Below are 23,730 nucleotides of genomic sequence, written 5' to 3' on the forward strand. Positions count from 1 at the left end.
GGACTATCAGGGTCAACCCTAAGAATCACAAAACAAAAAACAGTTCAAACAAAAAGATAATTTTTTTTTCAACTAACTCAAAAATGAACCAATCTGAAAGCTAAAATAGAGCACCTACGGTAAGTTCAGGAAAGAGAAGATCTGAAGCTGCTCTATATCCCCAGGAAAAAAAGAGGTCACTATAGCTTCCAGCTCCTTTAGAATGAATGTCCAAAAGAGATCATGATAGCCTAAATCTCATCTAATAAGGGGGTTCGGAGTTTGCAGTCATTCTAAAGGAAAACAGTCACATGTATATAATTTTCTCAAGAATTCAAAAGAAGTTTAATATGCTTTCCTAAACTTGTATTATTAGCCAAGCGGTTCAAGGAGAACAATTTGCCATGGACGGAACTATGAAAAGTTAAATCACTAAAAAACCAGTATTTTTCCATAACTGTCCTATATATAGATTTCTAATATGACTCCCACCCCCAACTCCCCCTTTGTCTTTTGTTTTTTGTTTTAAGAGACAGGGTGTCTCGCTCTCTCACCCAGGGTGGAATATAATGGTGCAATCACAGCTCCTGTGCAGCCTTGACCTCTTCAAGCTCAAAAGATCTTCCTGCCTCAGCCTCCCACCATCTATAGTAGCTCATACTACAGGTGTACTACACCAACATATTTTAAAAGTAATAACATAACTACATCTACAATAAGAGTTAATTATGTTGCTTTCAAAACTGGGGGAAAAGTCATAAAAATCAGCTTGGCAATCATTCTCTGTATAATGAAATGTATTACTCTTACTTACTTTCCAACCAATATTATTCAAGCTTGAGCTTTTTGCTACAAGATAAAAATCATGCAAGAGTTCACTCTATCAAGAAAATGACAAAAAAATTTCGATGGACATATAAAAACATTTTCAACACTCAACATTTCAAGAAGTAAAAAAAAAAAAAAAAGTCCAATTGAATGAAGCATTATGAAATTTCAAAAGAATATAAAACTAGACACAAGTCTTGTTCATTTCCTATTTCTTATCATCTGAAAAACTCTAGCCAACATGTTCAGACCACCATGGACTCCATGATAGCACAGAATTCAGTATGAGTCTATTCCAAACCCCAGCAATTTTTGAAAATACTAGAAGACACTCAAGGTGACACATTACTAACTAAAAGAGACTTCCATTCATAAGACTACAAGCAAGAATATTACGCAGATGGTCTAGTTCACACATTGACACACTGAGAAACACGTGTACCTACATGCAACTGGTTTCAGTTTTTCAGTGTGGGGACTTCTCTAAAGATGAAAACACATCGATATCTTATCCTAACACTAAGTAGAAATGGAACTACTTTTTAGTCAGGTGAAACTAAAGGTTTTAAAGACTGCACTATACTTTGAAAAAGAAAAAAATCAAGTTTACGAAGATCTTACTTCCTAGATATGTAACCATGACCTCATTTCCTATCTATAAAATATGAGAAGTTTCTCCTATCTCTAAAATATGAAGAGCACCTATTTCACACAGCGGCTATGAAGACTAAATGAGAGGATATATAAAGTATAAAGTACTTAGCATAGTATCGGTCATGCAAAAGTGTTCAATAATTTATACTTGTTTTGAAGATAAACTGGAATCGATCACAAGACACGGAAAATACAGTAACATTATTTCAAATGCTACAAACTCATTTTTTTAAATAATCAAGATATGAGAAATTGACTAAATTTCTTTCCTCTAGGAAAAATTACTAATTAAATTAATATATAACTAAGACTGAAGGAGGGAGAGTAATCTATCTGGTTTTAACACTTGGCATCTACTTGCCTAACAATTCATTCCCTGTTTTGGAGAACCTGTGCCCAAGACAAAGTAACTGGTCCTCGGCTTTCGTGGAGTTGGTAAATAGCTCTAATACAAGGCACGAAGTAGTAAGTGTTCAGACAATCATCTGATGTTTCCCTCCTCTGTCTGAGCATTTCATGTATATACACACATCATTCTCATTGATGTTTCACAGCAGTCATCCAAAAGGTATGTACTGTCTATCCATATTTGAGAGTTCAGCAAAGTGAAACCAAAAAAGGTGTGTTTGTCACCAAACTCAGTGTTCTTTCACATCCTGCCGCTTCACATAAAAGAGATGTTAAGTCAGAAGAGAAGAATTAGTTTTGATTTGGTCAGAGCAGGATGGACCAAAGTCAGCTTCATGAAGGAGAAATAATTTGAGTTGTGTTTTGTAGGAGAGAATGAATGTGAATATACAGATGCCACAGAAGGAAGGTAAGCAGAAAACAGCATCAACAGGCTGGAAAGGGGCATATACAGGGATCAGCAGGTGGTTCCAGGATGTGAAGAGCAGATGAACAGGGTAAAAAGTGGCTATTCATAGATGAGAAAGATAACCTTGGGCAAGAGAACATATGACCGTGGCTAGGGACGGTGGCTCATGCCTGTAATCCCAGCACTTTGGCAGGCTGAGGTAGGAGGATCGCATGAACTCAGGTGTTCCAGATCAGCATGGTCAACATAGTGAGACCCCATCTCTACTAAAAATCTAAAAAATTAGCCTGGTGTGGTGGCTCATGCCCATAGTCCAAGACACTTGGGAGGCTGAGGCAGGAGGATCGCTGGAGCCTGGGAGATCAAGGCTCCAGTGAACTATGATTGTGCCACCACACTCTAGCCCAGGCGACAGAGCAAGACCCTGTCTCAAAACCAATAAACATGTGACTGAATCTACCCCTAAGGCAGGAATGGAGGAGGAGAGCAGCAGAGATCGGCATGTTCATGAATTGCCTGGTATTAACTATAATTACTTAAACAAAAATCCAGGCTCTGGCTATTTACACACACTTACACAATTAAAAGGTCTTGCCTTTCAGTCTTCCTAATTTTCTCTAATATTGCCAAATTTTCTTTTTCAATTCCTTCATCCTCCAACTTTTTCCCACTAATCGGCTCTGCTTTCATCTCGTAGTGATCTAAGTCTTCTATATCCTGCAAAAAGAAGAAAAATGTTAGCTTATTCAACCTATTTTTCTTCAGCAGTTTCTTCTGCCAGAAGTTAAATTATTCTTGACTCAATGGGGGACAAGAAACAGAATATATCTATCCTACGGGGAGAGAGAAAAAGCCCCCACATTCCATTCAAGAGGCTCCCACCTTTTATATCCTAGATTTTATTTAAAAGCTAGACTCTGGGTAAAGCAGATTTAAAAGCTTTACAAAGTCATAACTATTATGAAATAAGCCATCATTTATTTATTTACTTCTTTAATTTTTATTTCGTTTTTTAAAACAGAGTCTCACTCTGTCACCCAGGTGGGCGTATACAGGGGTGATCTCTGCTCACTACAAACTCTGCCTCCCAGGTTCAAGTGATTCTCGTGCCTCAGTCTCCTGAGTAGCTGGGATTTCAGACATACATCACCACGCCCAGCTAATCTGTTTATATTTTTAGTAGAGAGAGGGTTTCACCATGTTGGCCAGGCTGGTCTCAAACTTCTGATCTCAAGTGATCCACCCACCTCCGTCTCCCGAAGTGCTGGGATTACTGGCATGAGCCTCCACGCCCGGCCAAGCCATCTTTTAAATCTCCTCTTAAGAGGAACCTTTGAGACAGTTTAGCAGCGGGTGTCAAGAACCTTAACTGTTCATAGTTTGTTCCAGAAACTCAACTTCTAGAATTGTATTCCAAGAAACTAGTCTAAGATGTAAACACAAATTTAGGCATAAGGATACCTATCTCAACCTTGCAACCAAAAAAACAAACACAAAATCTGCATGTGCAAAAATAGCAAAACAGTTAACTCAATTCCACGAAATATTAACAGGCCACTGAAATACCAACACAGCATAATTTCTCCTGTATCAAAAAACTTTGAAATGAAAAATGGAATACACAAAGGAATAGAAAGAATTTCAATTATGCTGAAATATGCATAGGAAAAGACCAGAAGAACTTATATTGAAATGTTAATTTCAATTAATTTTAGTTGTTATCTCTGGAGACATTTGGTGGTGCTTTTCCCTAATTTCAGTTTATGGTTTTATGTAGTAAGCATCTATTGACGTTAATAACTAAAAAATGAGTTAGAAAAAGAATTTGATTTCAGGTGCTCGGGAGGCGGAAATAGAAGGCTCGTTTGGGCCCAGGAATTTGAGGCTGCAGTAAGCTATGATCATGCCACTGCACTCCAGCCTGGGTGACAGAGACCCTATCTCAAAAAATAATAATAATTTAAAAAGAATTTGAATAGTATCCCCCAGAACAACATCTTTATTCACATCATTCTGCTCCCTCCCTTCCCATACTATCTTGTTCTTACACACATACAAATATATGCAGATTTTAAAAAATCCTAACTTTTTAAAATTCCTTTATTTTTCTACTTTAAATGCCAAAATCTCCAAAGGAGTAGTTTATATTCATCTCGATTTTTTTTTTCCAAGCTGGCTAATTCACTGATTTCTAGACCAGGTTACTGACTACCTTCACTCAAACTCTGCCCATGACTCCATACTTCATGGAGTTCCCTTCTCCCTGTGTGCACCTTTCAGCCCTGATATTCCATCCTACGCTTGTTTTCGTCACAATGCTCACAAATGCCTTTGGCCTGTATTTCCTCCTATATGTTCAACCTTAGTCATGTTCCCATCCACAAAACTTCTCCACCTAAGTATTAATCAGCACATCACAAACAGAATTCAACATATCTTTCTAAAGCAATATCCTGAGCACACTGTTCCCTGCTTAAGGCCTTCCTATCAATAATCACACCAAATAGAAACACACGCCTGTCTTGAATTCAAGACTTCTAACCATCTGCCTTTTCTGGCCAATCTTGCTTTCCATGACTTCAAGACATCAACTTTCCTTCTCAAAACAAAAGTATCCAATGCACCCCAACACACCATGTCCAAGGTTGCTCTGGGCCTGTTCCCACCTTATTTTAGGAGCCCAGAATATCTGCTTTTCACCTGTCCAAATCTGACATCTCCAAAGTCCAGTCTCTTACCTTTCTAGATTTCCCTCAACGTTGCGGTCCCTTGTTTATTATCTTACAGGGGAAAATGAAAGGGTTCATGATCTTTAGTACAATGGCTGCCTGACCCACGGAAAACGTTTAATGTTTTCATGCAGTTTATTCCACCTCAGCTAAACTGCATAAAAACATTAAAACAAACTCTCATTCTAATTGGACAATTCTAAGAAGTATTTTACTCCCAGACTCATAAAACAAGCCTACAGCCAGGTACAGTGGCGCACGCCTGTAATCCCAGCACTTTGGGAGGCCGAGGTGGTGGATCACTTGAGGCCAGGAGTTCAAGACCAGCCTGGGCAACAGAGCAAGACTCAAAATCTACAAAATATAAAAAAAAAGCATTAGCTGGACATGGGGCACCTGCCTGTAGTCCCAGCTGCTCAGGAGGATTGCTTGAACTCGGGAGTTGAAGGCTGCAGTGAGCCGTGACCACGCTACTGCACTCCAGCCTGGGTCACAGTGAGACCCTATCTCAAACAAACAAACAAACAAACAAACAAAAACAAGCCTATGACACTACTTCTTTAGTTCTGAAGCACTCGAAAGTATATTTTAGATTAATAATTTCCAAACCAAGAAAATGAAAGCCTAAATTAATTATAAGACCCCAAACAGAAAAAATCTTGTAAAACAATCAAGACCATAACATTCACATACCTTCTATTTGGTCAATGCAGAGACACAGATCTTTGTTCCAAAATTTGCATTTAAATGCAAAGCTTCAGAGCCTGAAAACATCTAAAATTATACCCAGGACTGACAACTAGCCTAGGCTCAATGTCTTTGGAATGTGCTCTACTAAATTTGCTACCGTTTGAATGTGTTCCCTCCAAAATTCAGGTGTTTCTAATGTGATGATATTAAGAGGTAGGACCTTTAAGAGGTGACTAGGCCAAGGGGGCTCCTTCCTCCTTAATGGGATTAAGGCCCTGATGAATGAGGCTTCACACATTGGACTAGCTTGCTCTCCTGCCCTTCTGCCTTCTACCATGTGAGGTGGCAACAAGAAGGCCCTCAGACACCAAATGTTGGTATTTTCATCTTGGATTTCCCAGTCTCCAGAACTGTTGGAAAATAAATGTCTGTTCTTTATAAATTACCCAGTCTCTGGTATTCTGTTATAGCAGCATAAAACAGACTAAGAGAAAATTCCTGATGCTTTTTCAATGAGACAGTTTCACTACTTCTGGTGAGTAGTCCCTAACATGTTCTCAAATTCTCTTTTTATGCAAACATAACATTTTTTAAACTTAGTAGTTCCTCTTCCTAAAAAGAACCAAATGCAGGTTAAGGACTGATCAGTATTACACAGAAATACAACTGTGGTGCTAAAATTAAGGGCTTTTGTTATTCAGGAAATCAAATCCAAAGAATTCAGATAAAGCAATTTGCTCAAAGGTGTATCATCAGTTAAAGGTAAAGCCAGACTTCAGAAATTATATTCCATTCCAAATACAATGTGCTTTCAATTATTTCACATTAATAGTAGTTTGCAAAGGAGATTTATGGAATTACTGAAATAAAAAATGACATTTATGAAATGTCATTCTTACATCAAATACCTACTTAGCCATCTCCTCTTCTTCCTCTTCCTCTGAAGTCACTTCTTCTGTTGTCCCATTCTGAAACAGAGAAAGAATCTGCCAGGTCTACACAGGCTGAATACACGGTAAGTCCACTAGAAGACCCGTGCCATAGCTTTAGGGACAAACTCTCAAACATCTGTCAATGCAGTGCCGCTACCAGAGAGCTTATTAAAATTAAATGTTCATTTTTAAATCCAAGTTTGATTTGACAAACAACAGTTATCAGCTTTTAAAAATGGAACAGAAAATAAAAGAATTACGAATAAAGAAAAGCAGTCAAATATAAATGTAAAATACAAAAAATATAAGTCAAATATAAAGCAAAACTGAAAAAATATTAAAACAATCTAATTTATTTATTTTTTAAAATTTAAAATAAGAAAACATTTTACTTTCATGGCTATGTGTGTAAAATCAATGGCTTATTTTGTTTAAAATATCACAAACTATCCATTCCTTAAAATAACTACCTTTTTAACTTTGAAAAGGCTGAATCATTACATAAATTCAATTGCCTTACATTTTAAAAGATCAGATGTGTGATTTATAGACACTTCACAAAACTAAGAATTATGAAATGATTACCACCTTACTAAAAGGCAAATTTTAGTTTTCAAATCATGTTATTTACTACAAAATACCTCTCTACAAGACAGAATTTACCAACTGACACAATTTACAATGATCAAGTTTAGAAATGAATTTAATGGGGTTTGAGGAAGTGCCTTCATACCCAGTTTGGGCAAAGTTCCAAAGATAAGCTTCCTGGCCAGGGCACAGTATATAAATGCATCTTTAACCGTGAAGGCCAGTTCAGGTTAGAACCCAGAATATGTAGAAGATCAAGAAACTAGGATCCAGAGATCAAGTAAGACCAACAAAGGTCTCAGCAGTTTCTAAGCATCTGTTTTTAGATACTCTGATGGAATATTCTTAAGAAAAACAAACGCATGATCACAGAGGGTGTTAGAACTCTTCTGGATTAGTGAGCAGGAGAAAGCCATGTAGATAAACATACCCATGCAGAATTAACTTATATTTCCTTTAAATCTGCATCTCTTTAGACATTCTTTGTCTTCTAAAAACTAAATGGAAAAACGAAGCAAGCAGCAGCTTCCAAAACATAATTCACCCCTTCTTCATTTCCCTAAATTGTTATATTCCAAATCAAACTATTTTGGGTATCTAAAGAATATATACTTAGCCTAAAAGTCCCAAAGACTTTGGCTGCATCAGTGATTGAAAGAACATTTTTGAAATGCTCACTGGCCAGGCGTGGTGGCTCACGCCTGTAATCCCAGCACTTTGGGAGGCCGAGGTGGGCGGATCATGAGGTCAGAAGATCGAGACCATCCTGGCTAACACGGTAAAACCTTGTCTCTACTAAAAAATGCAAAAAATTAGCCGGGTGTGGCGTCGGGCACCTGTAGTCCCAGCTACTTGGGAGGCTGAGGCAGGAGAATGGCGTGAACCTGGGAGACGGAGCTTGCAGTGAGCTGAGATCGCGCCACTGCACTCCAGCCTTGGGGACAGAGCAAGACTCCATCGCAAAAAAAAAAAAAAAAAAAAGAAATGATCATTTCAAAGCCTACCCTGAGAATCTGGGTTTTTGTTGTTGTTGTTGTTTTTTGAGACGGAGTCTCGCTCTGTCGCCAGGCTGGAGCGCGGTGGCAGGATCTTGGCTCACTGTAATCTCCGCCTCCTGGGTTCAAGCGATTCTCCTACCTCAGCCTCCCGAGTAGCTGGGACTACAGGCATGTGCCACCACACCCAGCTAATTTTTGTATTTTTAGTAGAGACAGAGTTTCACCATGTTGGCCAGGATGGTTTTCATCTCTTGACCTCATGATCTGCCCACCTCGGCTTCCCGAAGTGCTGGGGGGAATCTGTTTTTAAAAAGCTCTCTGAGGTGATTCTGACATGCATCCATGTCTGTAACCACCAGTCCAGTTACTATCTTTCATTTTACAAATGAGAAAGCTGAGCCCCCACCCCTCCAAAAGGGTAATTTAATCAAAACAAAAAGTGAGTTAGGGTTGTAAAATCCTAAGATGAATTTCATTTCAGGATGTGGCCTGGTCCTCTTTCCAAAACCCCACCAAAATGACAGTATTTTATTAAAAAGAGTAAGTCTGCCGCAGCAGCAGAAAAATAACAAATACAAGGAGATTACCCTTAGTGAACCAAAACCACAGGGACATGCCGGAAGACAGAAAGCTGACGGAATCAGACTGCTGGGCTTGACAAAGCCAAAAACCCAATCCAAATAATGGAAGGACCACTTTTTTCCAGAAGAATTTAACATTCTTTATTGTACTTGTCCCAACTACCCTCGGATATAAGAAACCTATCTTGCTGGCCTCTTACTAGATGAGTGTGAAAATCAGAGAGAAAAGACAGAATGTTTTTAATATAACTCAACGCAGCAGCAAAATCTTATAACAGACTCCATCTCTGCCTTTTAACTCAGGAGCTAGAAAGCTCTCCTGCCAGCACCTCCCCATCCTTGTGCCAGAGGAGGAGCACGGGTCTGCAAACCAGGAGAGGGAGGTCACGGCAGAAAAGAGTGACAATTCTGAAGACACTTGTGATGGTTAATACTGAGTGTCAAATTGATTGGATTGAAGGATTCAAAGTACTGATGCCGGGGTGTTGCCAAAGGAGATTAACATTTGAGTCAGTGGGCTTGGAGAGGCAGACCCACCCTTAATCTGGGTGGGCACCATCTAATCAGCTGCCAGCGAGGCTACGATATAAAGCAGGCAAAAAAACGTGAAAAGACTAGACTGGCTCAGCTTCCCAGCCTGCATCTTTCTCCCGTGCTGGATGCTTCCTGCCCTCGAATATCGGGCTTCAAGTTCTTCAGCTTTGAGACTAGGACTGGCTTCCTTGCTTTTCAGATTGCAGACGGCCTACTGTGGGACCTTGTGATTGTGTGAGCTTAATACTCCTTAATAAATACATATATGTGTGTGTATACATATATGCTTTAGTTCTGTCCCTTTAGAGAACTCTAATACAACACTCATATCAACAACTGATACTGATCAATGGTATACCTCATGTATAAATGAACAGATAACCATGCACCACAGAGAGTTGAAGAAAACTAGCAATCTGAGAGGAAGGTGCCAAGTCAAATAAGCACAAATGACCGGAAGCACTACTAATGAAGGAAATAATCAGAATTTAAAAACCTAATTGGAATCTTTAAGAGTAATTGAGAAGACTCTGTATCCACAAAATAAAAAACAGATTACTATGTAAAAGACAATTCTAGGAATAAAAATAAGATACCCTCCCCCCGCAAAAAAACAAAACAAAACAAAACAAAAAACCACCTGTAGAAGGGCCAGAGCACAATACACTTCTCAACAAAGCATTTATGATTAGGAAAATCAAACTGTGACATTCCCTTAGAACAGAGAAAAAAAGGAAATGGAGGGGAAAAAAAAGGGAATAGTTAAGGGACATGGAAGATACAGAGATCTAACATTCATCCAGAAGATGGAGGGGAATAGAAAGAAACAAAAGAGACAAATGCTGCTGAGCCAAAGAAAAACTTGAGAATATTAAGTGGCTCTGAATGCCCCCAAGGAATACTGAAAGCTAGACACAGTGGCTCATGCCTATAATACCAACACCCTCAGGAGGCCAAGGCAGGAGAATCACTTGAGCCCAGGAGTTCGAGGCTAGCTTGGGCAACATGGTAAAAACCCATGTCTACAAAAAAATTTTTAAAATTAGCCGTGCATGGTGGTGTGCACCTGCAGTTCCAACTACTCAGGAGACTGAGGTGGGAGGACTGCTTGTGCCTAGGAGGTAGAGGCTGCAGTCAGCTGTGATCACACCACTGCACTCCAGCCTGGGCAACAGAGCAAGACCCTATCTCAAAAAACAAAGAAATACTGAAAAGTAAAACCCCCACACTTTACAATTACAGAGAAAATCATACTAACTACCAGAAAGAAGTAAGAATCAGATAGGCATCAGATTTTCATTTGTAACAATAAATACCAGAAGGTAAAAGTGTAAAGAACTGGGAAGAGACTCAACTATAAACTTAAAATTCTATATCTAGCTCCATCAAGACAGGAGGCATCTCTGTGTATGTTCGCCTCCGGATTCTCCACACCAAAGTGGATATCATTCAGGGATATACTTGAGGGGCAGGGAGCAGGAGACATAATACAAGAAATAGCAATGAACAAAGACAACAGTAACACCAATAGTGAAGTCTAAACGATTGCTCATAGATCACAGGGCATATTCTCTGACTATACTGATGCACTAAAAATAACTCAAAAACCATGTGAAAATGCTTTTTAAAAAGTTTTTTTTTCCCCAGATAATTCTTGGGTAAAAGAAGAAATTGATCCTCATGCCCCAGTCATCCAACTCCTAAGTACGTGCCCCAGGGAAATGCTGGCACAAGGGTACCATGAAATACAAAGAATAATCATAGCAGCATTCACTGTTTCTAACAACACTGGAAACAACACAGATGTCTGCATATAGTCAAAGGGATAAATGGCATGGTGTATTCAACAATGGAGTAAATACAGCAATGCAAAAGAACTATAGCTACACACAACAGGAACAAATTTCACACACAATGTTGAACACAACAAAGGTATGAAAAATACATAGAATATAATTTTCAAAAGCTCAAAAAATAGGCAACACTAAACTATATTGTTCAAGGATGCACACGAGTGATAACACTAGAGAAAAGTAAGGAAAGATGAGTGTACAGAGAACAGTGATTTGGAAGCAGCCGGCAGATGGTTTCTGTAGTGCTAGCAATGTGCCTTCTCTTCACCTGGGTGCTATTTGGTCAATGCAGAGACACAGATCTTTGTTCCAAAATTTGAACTTAAATGCAAAGCTTCAGAGCCTGAAAACATCTAAAATTATACCCAGGACTGACAACTGGCCTAGGCTCAATCTCTTTGGAATTTGCTCCACTAAATTTGCTACCGTTTGAATGTGTTCCCTCCAAAATTCAGGTGTTTCTAATGTGAATAGGATGCAAAAAGTGAACTTTATACATCTTTACAACAGCTTAGAAGTATGAATGAAGCAATCTTTTTTTTTTTTTAAAGAATCTACAGTTACTAAAACTAACTGAAAAAGTGGGAAATCTGGAGACCAACACATAGAAGAAGAAAAACGGCAGTTAAAGACTCACTCTCCAAATTGGACATTTATTTAAACCAGGGTTTCTCAGCCTCAGCAATATGTATATACTGGGCCAGACAATTTGTGGAGGGTTCTCCTGTGTGTTGTAGGATGTTTAGTAACATCCCCTCTACCCAAGAAATGCCAATAGCACCTCCCATCATGACCAGTTGTGACAACCAAAAATGTCTCCAGATTATTTCCAAACATCTCATGGGGGCAAAAATCTCCTTCAGTTGAAAATTACTGTGTAAACTAGAGCTACATCCTAGATCTCAGAAAAAGATGTAAGCTTCCCAAGTCAGCCCTGCATACCATTGGTACGGAAATGAAATAAGAGCCTAGAAGGAAACAAACAAAACTATAATCTTATTTAATATAAAAGTAAAAATGCAAAAATAAAATACTACCATATCCATTCTAACAGTGTTTATTATAGGAATACAAGGATGATTCAAAATTAGGAAAATTTCATCAGGTAATTCACAAATTATATTTCTACATAGAATTGAAGGCACAATCATGAAAAACAAAGTAGCTCTATATGCATTAAGTCCATGATCTATTCAGTGACAAACACAGGTTGTAGATGTCTTACAGAAGGAAAACTGAACACTGAACACGTATTTCTCCCATCTGCTCTTTGTCCTGAGGCTCCATGGGAATTACAGTGAAGAATAAACATTGTATAAACACACACAATTACAAAAAAAAAGGAATGGGGTTACCAACAGAAGAGAATTCACCTCCAATAGACAATGACAGTAAATGGGAAATGGTTAATTAATGAAGAAAAGCGAACCAAGTGGAGGTTAGGGGGATACCAATGACAACGAGGCTGATTTGTCCCACAGTACCCTGGAGAGGCACTAGACTCAGACACCAGGTACCCCGGAAAGTGGGACTGATAGGCAAGACTGAAAACAGATTAACCAAAAGCCTACATACAGAACTCATTTTCCAGGCCTTGAAACACATTGTTCTCCCACATCTCCTTAAGCAGAACCCCAGCAAACATGCATCTACCTCAGGCAAGAGAACATAGATTTCACCTCCAGAGGAATGGAGTAGTTCCTGCCGTCTTTTATGATTGCACAAGGAGATAAGATAGAGGAGTGGGGATAACAATTGGGAATCAGCATAAATTCCCCCTAAAAACCCTTTCCCCTAAAAGCTATCAGTTGACAAGTCTTGGCCACAAAGAACTCCCAATCTTTTTTTTTTTTTTTTAATTGAGACAGTGTCTCACTCTTTCACCCAGACTGGAAGGCAGTGCATGCATGATCACAGCTCACTGCAGCCTCAACCTCCTGGGCTCAAGCAATCCTCCCACCTCAGCCTCCTGAGTAGCTGGGACTACAGGCAGGCATCACCACGTCCGGCTAATTTTTTATTTTTTGTAGAGATGGGGGTCTCACTATGTTGCCCAGGCTAGTCTTGAGCTCCTGGGCTCAAGTGATCCTCCCACCTCGGCCTCCCTAAGCGCTGAGATTATAGATGTGAGCTACCACACTCAGCCTCCCATTGTCTTTTAGTCCTTCTCTCAAACATGAATGAACAAAAGGGGGAATTTTAAAAGACTACAAATGATGAGCAATGTTGAATAGATATTTGGGGAAAGGCTTTTGAAAGAAAAATAAGACCAAAATAAACTAAGAAAAAATTATTAAAGAAAAAAGACATGCTAGGGAGAGGACAAAAGAGTATCAAAATAGCTCCTTAAAGACATTTGTGAATATATTACATCTATAAAACAAAAAATAGAATATGAATAAGGAATAAACAGAGAAGAAAAAGTTCTCAGAACTCAGGCTTCATCTTTGGATTTGGTCCCCAATGAGCCACAACTCCTGTCATTCACGTCTTCGGAAGGGACCATTCCACAGTGAATCTAGGTTGGCTCCGAGACTTACTTTAACCTATAGAATGTGGTAGAAATGAAACTGCACCTGTTCTAGGTCTAAGCCTTAAGAACACCTGACAGCTTGCACTTTTGTGCTTCTGGAAGCCAAAAAGAAGAACTGACTATTCTCTTGGAGAAAGAGAAGCTACATGAAGAGGGCCAAGAGTATGAGATGCTATGTAGAAAGGCCACATGAAGAAACACCAAGGCAGCAGACCTGTGGGTGAAGAAGCCATCTCAGACATTCCACTGCAGCTGAGCATCCAGACGACCAGTCCCTGACACTAACCATGCAGTGAGAGCTGTTAAATGAGACCAGCAGAAAAACTGTCCAGCTAGCTCATTAACCCATACAATAGTGAGAGACAGACAAATTTGCGGTTTTATGCCAAACCCTTGTGGAAGTCAGTGTGGCGATTCCTCAGGGATCTAGAACTAGAAATACCATTTGACCCAGCCATCCCATTACTGGGTATATACCCAAAGGACTATAAATCATGCTGCTATAAAGACACATGCACACGTATGTTTATTGTGGCACTATTCACAATAGCAAAGACTTGGAACCAACCCAAATGTCCAACGATAGATTGGATTAAGAAAATGTGGCACATATACACCATGGAATACTATGCAGCCATAAAAAATGATGAGTTCATGTCCTTTGTAGGGACATGGATGAAATTGGAAATCATCATTCTCAGTAAACTATCGCAAGAACAAAAAACCAAACACCGCATATTCTCACTCATAGGTGGGAATTGAACAACGAGAACACATGGACACAGGAAGGGGAACATCACACTCTGGGGACTGTTGTGGGGTGGGGGGAGGGGGGAGGGATAGCATTAGGAGATATACCTAATGCTAAATGACGAGTTAATGGGTGCAGCACACCAGCATGGCACATGTATACATACGTAACTAACCTGCACATTGTGCACATGTACCCTAAAACTTAAAGGATAATAATAATAAAATTAAAAAAAAAAGTTTTGGGATAATTGGTTAAGCAACAATAAATAACCAAAACAAAACTTAAAGTTATGACTAGCCAAATAAAATTTCCCAAAAGCTTGTACACACATGCTCACAGCAGCAGTATTCACATTAATCAAAAGGTAGAAACAACTCAAATGTCCCTCAGTGGATGAATGGATAAATAAAACTTAATATAGCCCTCCAGCTGCAGTGAGCCGAGATCACGCCATTGCACTCCAGCCTGGGCGACAAGAGTGAAACTCCGTCTCAAAAAATAAAAATAATTAAAAAAAAATAGCCATTCAGTGGAATATCATTCATCCTCAAAAATGAACGAAGTACTGACACATGCTACAACAGGGATAAACCCTGAAAACATTATGTTGGTGAAATAAGCCAGACACTAAAGGGTATATATTGTCTGATCCCATCTTTATGGAATATCCGGAATAGGCAAATCCAAAGTGAGGGAAAACAGATTTTTCATTGTGGGGGCTGGGGGGAGAGGGAAGAATGGGGAGTGACTGCTTATTAAGTACAAGGTCTCCTCTGGGGGCAGTGAAAATGTTCTGGAACTAAATATCAGAGGTAGCTGCACAACATTGTACTAAATGCCACCGAATTGTACACTTTAAAATGGTAAACTTTATGTTACAAGTGTATTACTACAATTTAACAATAATGGGAGAAGCAAGAGTAAGGAGAGCCCTCTAAGGGTCTCAAACATACTGCCCTATGAGAGTCCCTTCACCTAAGCTCTACAGAGGTCACCTGCCAGCTTGTACTGAGCTAACCCTCCAGTGACTCACACCCAGGCAAAGTGGGAGATGGTCCGGGGGGGGGCTGGGTCATCCAGGCAGCAGAGGCAGCTGTCCGTCAACCACTGAAACCCCCTTCTCCTGGTCACCTACCTCACATACTAGGTGCCACTCTGGGTCTATTTGTGGGGAAGGTGGGAGCTCCGCCGCTTACAGCCCCCAGAGCTGCAGAACTAGGGAGAATTCCATTTGGTTTTGTTCAATTCTCAAATGAGAAAATCTTCACCAACCCTTTCTAATACCATTGCTTAGGGGCCAGCATGGCTGCTTCTTCACGCTTGCTGCAAACACCTGCAATTTTTCCATCCTGCTAACTTAAAGGCAAGAAGCCCTGTGTGCATAGTTTAATGACAGCAACCTACTGGGGATAAAAATCATTCACGTGGCTCTATCGGAGGCTCAAGCCTGCAGTTCTCTCAGGAGGCTTGATCTGTGACCTCTCCTGTATTCACCCAGTGGCCTCCACACTCGGCCTCGAGCCCTGCACACATTCTGAGAAAACTAGCTTGACATCTGAAACATGAATGTAACGATGGTGCCCAAGCCAAAAGGAAATTAAATGACCAGTAGTAAGTCAGCATTAGACTTCAGTTTCCAGAGGGCATTTTCTACAGTATTTAACTTCCACTCATTTACACAGGCCAGATCTCTGTTCTCCTAATATGGGGAGTCCACAGTTCCGGTCAATAAGATTAGTCCTAATAAGAAAAAAACTGAGTTTAGTCTCGATGGAACTGCCTAAGGCTACAGACATTAAAACAAAGTCCTACAACTCATAATTTGAAAAACAAGTTTCACCAGATGATCTATAAAGAAGGTACCAATGATCCAGTTAACTTCACTAAATCTACCTGTCTACTTTTAGGAATATACACAATAGAATATCTGGGATATTTAAACTTGTGGAAAAGGCAAGAGGATAGCAGAAATAGCTGTTATTTGATGGCGGATTTAACGATATATGTTTATTTTAATGACACTCACAAGGCATGACCACAATCACTTTACTATAAGCCACAGCCTGTGGGATCTATGTTCCTTCCACTCCCACCAAGGGGGGATCATGACCCATACAAGACCTAGGAGAGAAGGGGAGGCTCCCCACTCCCACTCAGGATGTGGTTGTATTATTTACTCATGGCTTATTTTGGTCGTGAATGTCCTCCTGACACCTCCCAGGGCTATGCCGACCCACCGCCCCACGACCACACACGCCAGGTCCACAGGCCTGAATGGGTGTAATCACAGCTCGTCCCTACTGTGGCTACATCTAAATAGTTTTGATTTGGCCCAAAATGTTTTTGCTTGTTTGTGGGTGATACAGTTTGGATATTTGTCCCCACCTCAATCTCATATTGAAATGCAATCCCCAATGCTGGTGGTGGGGCCTGGTGGGAGGTAGGTGTCTGGATCATGGGGCACATCTCTCATGAATGACGTGGGCCATCGTCTTGGTGATAGGTGAACTCTTGCTCTGAGTTCACAAGAGATCTGGTTGTTTAAAAGTGTGTAGCACGCCCCCTGCACAGCCCCCTGATCAATCTCTCTCTCTCTCTCCCATTCTCACCACGTGAAGTGCTAGAACAGCCTAATACAGTGTGATTCTGGCTACATGGGTTCAGCCTGGCTCAGCTTAGCTTTAGAGGGTCCAAAATGGCTCGAGCCCGTTCGTCATCCAAAAACCTTTTATTTCTTATTTCTTTTATTGTGGTAAGTATACATAATGTAAAATTTACCATCTTAACCATTTTTAGGTGTAGAGTTCAGTGGCATGAAGTGCATTCACACTGTTGTGCCATCTTCACCACCATGCATCTCCAGAACTTTTCCGTCTTCACAACTGCACCCATTAAACACCAGCTCCCCACTCCCTGCTCTCTCCAGCCCCGGCCACCCCCATTCTACTTCCCGTCTCTGTGACTCTACTGTGGGTGCCTCAGAGAAGTGGAATCACACAGGACTTGTCCTTTTGTGACTGGCTCTAGCAGGATGTCCCCAAGGTTCATCCATATTGTAGCCTGTGTCAGAACTTCCTTCCCTTTTCAGGGTGAATGAAATTCTATTGCATGTGAAATCCTTTTCTTTTGTAAGGTGTTCGCTATGCCGGCGGCTCAGAAGAGCAAGAGGAGCCCTGACCCGCCACTGCTTTGTCTGTGGAGTGGGTTTTGAGGGCTGGGGAATGGCTGGATGACCCCCCTCTCGAAGATGAACACAAATATTTCTAAAAGTGGCTAACATGCTACTGTTCACATCCTTGGGACCCAATGAATGAATCAAGAGGGGGCAGACAGGCTCCAGAGGCAGAATCAGAGGCCACCTGCAAGCACATGAGCCAAAGGACAGAGGTTGATGAGACAAGAGGGTAAATGAATGATGCTGCCACACACGCCAACAGTGTCCACCCTGACATCGCACCTGAGCAGCTCTTGGGCAGCAGCGTATCCCCACCTTAAGTCCAGCTCAGGCTCCTGGACCTGCACAGCCTGGCTGCACCCAGAGCAGACCTGTAGGGCCACCCTTGGGGCAGACCCAGAAGTGAGTCAGCACCCAGTGTCTCTTAAAAGGCCCAGAACAAGGCTGAGTGTGGTGGCTAACACCTCTAACTCCAGCATTTTGGGAGGCTGAGGTGGGTGGATCACCTGAGGTCAGGAGTTCAAAACCAGCCTGGCCAGCACGGTGAAACCCCGTCTCTACAAAAATACAAAAATTAGCCGGGCATGACTGTGGGTGCCTGTAATCCCAGCTACTCGGGAGGTTGAGACAGGAGAACTGCTTGAGCCCGGGAGGCAGAGATTGCAGTGAGCTGAAATCATGCCATTGCACTCCAGCCTGGGCAACAGAGCAAGACTCTATCGCAAAAAAAAAAGGACCAGGACCAGACAGAGGCCTGGACCATAGGCAGCTGTTGACACTGCAGGAGCGCAACGGCTTCTATGAGCCTAGCCCAAACATCCTTCAGCTCCAACAGTTTGGGCCTTGGCTTGGTCTCAGCTGGAGAGAGATCAACTTCTCTTCTGTGAAGGTTGACTGGGGAGTTGGGGGCAGACATGGGTGTGGCAGGTCCTGGAGGCCTCTATCAGCCCAGGGGGCTTCATTCCATTCCCCATCTCCTTTCTGCACATCTGAGTTATGCGTAGTTTTCCTGAGCTGCTCATGGTATTATCTGACATAGGATTAGGAGTTATTTTTGGTCAGCCCCCTATTACCATAGTCCCTTGGGGTAAAATTCCCGTGCTTACTATCACCATGGGACCTCCTATGCATCCCACAGCCCCCTGTAAACACGGAATTCCTGTGAATGACAGGAACACCCCCAAAATGAAGTCAACTGACACTTAATGTGCTTTAGAGAGAAGACAAGACATTAAAATACAAGTGCTGAAAATCCAGGAGTCAATATGATTTCCATTCCAAACCCAAGCTCTCAGTACACACACACACACACACACTCAAATTCATGAATTCTTCTCAGAAAAAAATAGTAGTTAAGGCTTAAAAAATATGAAAGCAGTCCACATAATTGGCCAAATAGAAGTTCCTTCACCCAAGTCCAATAATCATATCTTCTTTATATACTCACAGTGAGGCTTTTTTTTGGAAGGCGGCTTTTCAAACGTGTTTATTAGAATGGACGCTGACTTTGCTATAATTAAAATACAGTTATGCTGAAATCCACTGCCCTCATTAGCACGCGTTTCTTCCCTGAGGTTTTCCCAAACCTTCAAAAAATCCTTTTCCAAATAGGTGTTCACAGCTGACTGCCCATCAGGTGAAGGTCCCCGGGATTTCAGAAACCCGTCCATTGTGAAACGCACTCTGGCCCCGACCCCAGCCACCAGGCCACCCAACCCTGGCCGCAGCAGTGTGTGAGCACCAGCACCCCCAAGTCTTTGCCACTGCCCTGCTGGTCTGAGTACACCCGTGAGGATTGAGGGGCTCTCCCACACATACTGCCCCACCATGAGCAGACCCAGGGCAGTGGGCAAGAAATCGAACCTCTCTTCTAGGGTGGGAGGAGGGGTGTCTTCTGCGAGACATGAGTCGCCACTCAGCCCTCAACCGGCTTTACTCCTGAGTCTGAGCGGTGAGCTTAAGAGTGGCCGGAACATCCACACAACATATCTCCCAACTGGACCAATGAAGAGCTCAGCCACCATTAGAACTGTGAGGCACCCAGCACCCCCTACTGCCTCGCTTCAGCATCTGCGAGGCCTGTACCCTGAGGTCCCTTGCTCTAGGGCCGCTCTGCTCCCTTCCCCAGGACAGCCAGAGTCCTACCTGCTCGTGGGGCCACTTCAGCCTCTCTTCTGGGGTCCTGGTCTTGGGCTTGAAGCCTCTCTGGGGGTCTCCGGGGTGCTTGGCCTCGGGAAGGAGGTTCAGCGACTTGGGCCTCGCCTCGTGCCTGCAGCTGGCCTTGACGGGTGGGCAGGCCTCTGCAGAGCCTGCAGGCCCTGGCTCAGGCCCATGCTCGGGGCTGGCCTCACTGGTGCTGGTGATGCTGGTCATACTCAGGCTTATCTTGATCTCTGCCACGATCTGGTCGATGTCCTCCTCCTGGTCCTCCAGGTCCCCGTCCCCGCACCTCAGGGGGTAGGCAGAAGCGCTGGTGTTCCCGTTGGCCTCCGCAGGGTAGTAGTCCTGGCAGCCCTCTTTGCTGGGACAGTAGTGACTGTCTTCTTCCTGGTCGTGGGCCTCCAGGACAGAGGGCTCATCCTCTGTGATGGGCAGCTGGCCATCAGGGTAGTCCTGGCTGCCTTTAGCCCCGTGACCATGGGGGTGCAGGCCCGTCCAGGCCGTCTACTCCACTGCATCCTGGCACCCGTCAGTGTCCACTGGGTGTGCGCCGTGAGTCAGGTACACCTCCCTGTTGCAGTCCATGCTCTCCAGGTAGCTGTCATCCTCAGGGCAGTAGCGGATGTAGTAGGGGATGCCCTCCTCCTCCTCAGCGAGGCCCTCGTCATAGTCCTCCTCCTCAGAGGTGTTGTTCACGTAGTCAGAACTGGAGTCCCCATCGGGGCTGTGGTTGTGGCACTCCTGTTCCTTAGGTGTAGGGCTCTCACTGAGTGAGGGTCTGTGCTACATTCCAGGAGGATCCAAATGTGAACACAGCTAGGTTCCAGCTCTGGGACTCGGGAAAAGGAGGCACAGGGAGCAGGACATGTGCTGCAAGGACATTAATGCTCCCGTGCTTCATTCACTCGCTCATCCAACAACAGCGCTAAGGCTCCACTGTGTGCCAGGCACTTTTCTAGCTACTGGGGATCCAGAGGTGAAGAAAGTCTTTTACATTTGAGTGGTAAGAGACTGACAATAAACAAACAAGTATAGAAATAACACACCGAATGTTGAGTACTGAGGAGAAACACAAAGCAAGGTTAACAAGAGAAGGGGAAGTAACGCTAATTTATGTAGGGCTGTCAGGGAGCCGGCAATAAGTGAGGGGCCGGCCAGGTGGGCATCTGGGGGTGGCTGATGCCAAGGGGGTGGGAATAGCATGTGCAAAGGCCTGGAGGCAAGAGTGGCCTGGCAAATCTGAGGACCGAGGGATAAGAGGGAAAGAGCCCACATTCAGTTGGGATCTCTGGGATGGACATGGGCCAAGATGACAGGTGGGGATGGGGTGGGGACAACCCAGGGCAGATCTGGGCAATGAGCCTGTCTGCCTGGAGCTAGGACAGCCTGGAGGGGCCATTCTTGGGAGCGAGCGGGGGAACTTGAGAAAAATCAGGCTGAGTAACATGGATGTGGAGGGAACACTGGAAAGCCACTGAAGGCCTGGGCAATGGTGACACACCTGGCCTGGGCCAACTTGCAGACTCAGGGGTACCCCACAGCCCAATCTGGGAAACCTCACAGCCGGCACAGAAATCATAATGCACACAGCAATGGCACCCCACCAGTAGGCAGGATTCCACAGAGAGAGCCTGGCTGCATGACCTTGAGGTCACCTAACTCCCGGGCCTCCCTGGTGTGTCTGGACAGGGAGAGAGAGGAGGATTGGCTTCAGGAGAGGCGAGAAAAGACAGTGCCCACGACAGCTGACTCAGCCTGTGCCAGCAGGCTGCTCTGAGACACGAGCTGGACCCAACCCAGGCGGTGGGTGGCAGGCGGGTGGGGAGGAACTCTGGGAAAGGAAGACATTCAAGCCACCCAGTGATGTGTGCTGGGTCTCGATTCCCACCGACCGCCAGTCCTCTCCTCCCCTGGATAGTAAAGGTTTCTCCAAGACTTCAGACCATGGTGTCCCCTGAGGCCCAAACCTGTTGAGTCACCGGGACAGGTATGCGTGGCAGAGGACAGCCAGGAGCGCCAGACAGGAGGTGAGGCCTGGAGGGGGCCTCTGCAGCCAGGCTCAACCCCCACTCTCCCCACTCCAACAGCCCTCACTGCAGCCACAGAGGCCCAATCCAAACACAGCCCAGGCTGATGCCAACCTTACCATCAATTGTTTTTCCTCTGACTTCCTCAGTTTTGTCTAGGAAAAATCAAGGTGTCTTATCCCACCTCTAAGCTTCCAGGGATGTGATCAGTGAGTGTCTTTTGCAATTATCTTTCACTTTTATCCAGCATTTCTTAGCTCAGTTGGCAAACTGGATATTTATGCACCTCCATTTCACAATCCATCCCCACCAATTATTCCTGTGAAACTAACATTTTGATTTTTTTTTAAAGGTTAGAACTACTTAAGAAGGTTATGTAAACAAGTTAACTAGCAGGCCACAACTTGGGTCTGGGGTGTCAGAGAAAACATGCAAGATGGAAGAGAATGAGGAGCTGAAGGTCACCAGCTTTACCTCCTTCCAGCACACACTCCTGCTCACACACACACCCCGTGGGACTCAGCCTGCAGCTTCTCCCAGCCCAAGAGCCAGACAGTGGGGAGGGGCACAGACCGCACTTCCTAACAAATGAGAGGGAAGACTTGGTGCCCCATTGCTACTGCCATCACCCAGTCCCAGCCCAGCCAGGGAGCCCACTCCAAGGGCCCCCCTGCCAGTACTGCTAGGGCCCACCGAGGGCTGCCGGCACACAGCTGCAAGCTCCAGCTTTATCTACTCATGCCCTGGACAATGCCCGGAGCCCCAGCAGGTTCCACGTGTCCTTGTCACCCCAGCCCTCCTGCCCCACAGATCCTAAGCTCAGGAGACCCTCTCCAGCCCAGCCTGTGGGGAAAGGCAGCCCCCACGGTCACCCAGGAATCAGCGCAGAGGGCAGGGCATCCTGGACTCCCCGGACTGGGAAACCCAGTTCCTGTCCCGCTGCGTAGTGGCCACACCTCTGGGAGGGGAGAAACCCCTGCCTCACCTCACCTGAGGGACCCTGACCCAGAGGCCTGAGAAAAAGCCACCTGCAGGCTCCTGGCAACTGCCAACTGCACCTTAGGGAAACTTGTCCCACTTCAACCTGCAAAGCTCTCAGATCATTACTTCTAAAACCACTGTCCTTTCTCAAAGAGGAAGGAAAATAGAAAAACAAACAAACAAACAAAAACAGAAAGAGGCACAGGAGGTTGAAGACGCCAGAAGCAGTTTAGCCCAAAAACAAAGTGCCAGACGCAAGATGCCAAGTTTGGGGCGCTTCATCCACCGCATGCCCGTTTAGGAGCTGACTGCACTCAACCACAGATTTACGTCTGCTGCCTGCCAGGTCGTATCTGAAGAGATCTGAAGAAATAAACCTTCCTTCTGCCAGTAAATACTAAGACTAGTAGGTCCCTCTAAGGCTCTGCTCTCCACTGGGGTACCGCACGACAGGCCCCTCAGCGGGCGTTCCCCGCACCCTCCCTCCGCGTCGGCCCCGGGGAAAAGAAGTTCGCCCCTCGCCTGGGCTTACCAAGGCCCGCCGCCCGGCTCATGGAGCCCTGCTTGGGGACCGGGGGCCTCGATGTTCTCCTTCACCATCTGCGGCCAGATCTCCCTCCAGCAGCCTTGCCAGGCAGTGCCTGGCGTGGAGAAGGGGCCCTGCCGAGGGGCAGGTCCGCGCCGTGCCCCCAACCCGGCGCCTGCAGCCCAGGGGCAACAAGCTATGGGGTTTTTAATTGGGAAGTTTTTCCCTCTGGGCCTTATTATACAGGGAAAGGGAAGGGGCGAAGATCCGGGCTCGGGTTCTCCCGGGGAAGCGAACCCAAAGGCGACCCCAAACTCAGTAGTTGCCCAGCAGGGGGACTTGATGCCGGCGCCAAGAGGGGCAGCGGAACGCACCAGCGGCCCCGCCAGCC

General features: G+C 44.1%; 1 protein-coding gene across 1 annotated transcript; it reads right to left on the minus strand.

The window, feature by feature from the left end:
- Positions 1-23,730, minus strand: LOC134738276 (amyloid-beta A4 precursor protein-binding family A member 2-like). The gene is made up of 4 exons (XM_063652560.1): positions 19,791-23,730; positions 6,610-6,665; positions 2,874-2,995; positions 1-18 (listed from the first exon to the last, which is right to left on the minus strand). The coding sequence occupies exons 1-3, from the start codon at positions 20,016-20,018 to the stop codon at positions 2,989-2,991; spliced, it is 291 nt and encodes a 96-aa protein (XP_063508630.1). The 5' UTR covers positions 20,019-23,730; the 3' UTR covers positions 1-18; positions 2,874-2,988.

The sequence above is a fragment of the Pongo pygmaeus genome, chromosome 16, assembly GCF_028885625.2.
Source record: "Pongo pygmaeus isolate AG05252 chromosome 16, NHGRI_mPonPyg2-v2.0_pri, whole genome shotgun sequence".
NCBI lineage: Eukaryota > Metazoa > Chordata > Mammalia > Primates > Hominidae > Pongo > Pongo pygmaeus.

Excerpts from the sequence above, each read along its gene's own strand:
- LOC134738276 (XM_063652560.1), bottom strand. The coding sequence starts at position 20,018 with ATGACCAGCATCACCAGCACCAGTGAGGCCAGCCCCGAGCATGGGCCT. Across the intron at positions 6,666-19,790 it reads TGAAGTGGCCCCACGAGCAG|AATGGGACAACAGAAGAAGT; the intron begins GTAGGACTCTGG and ends TCTCTGTTTCAG.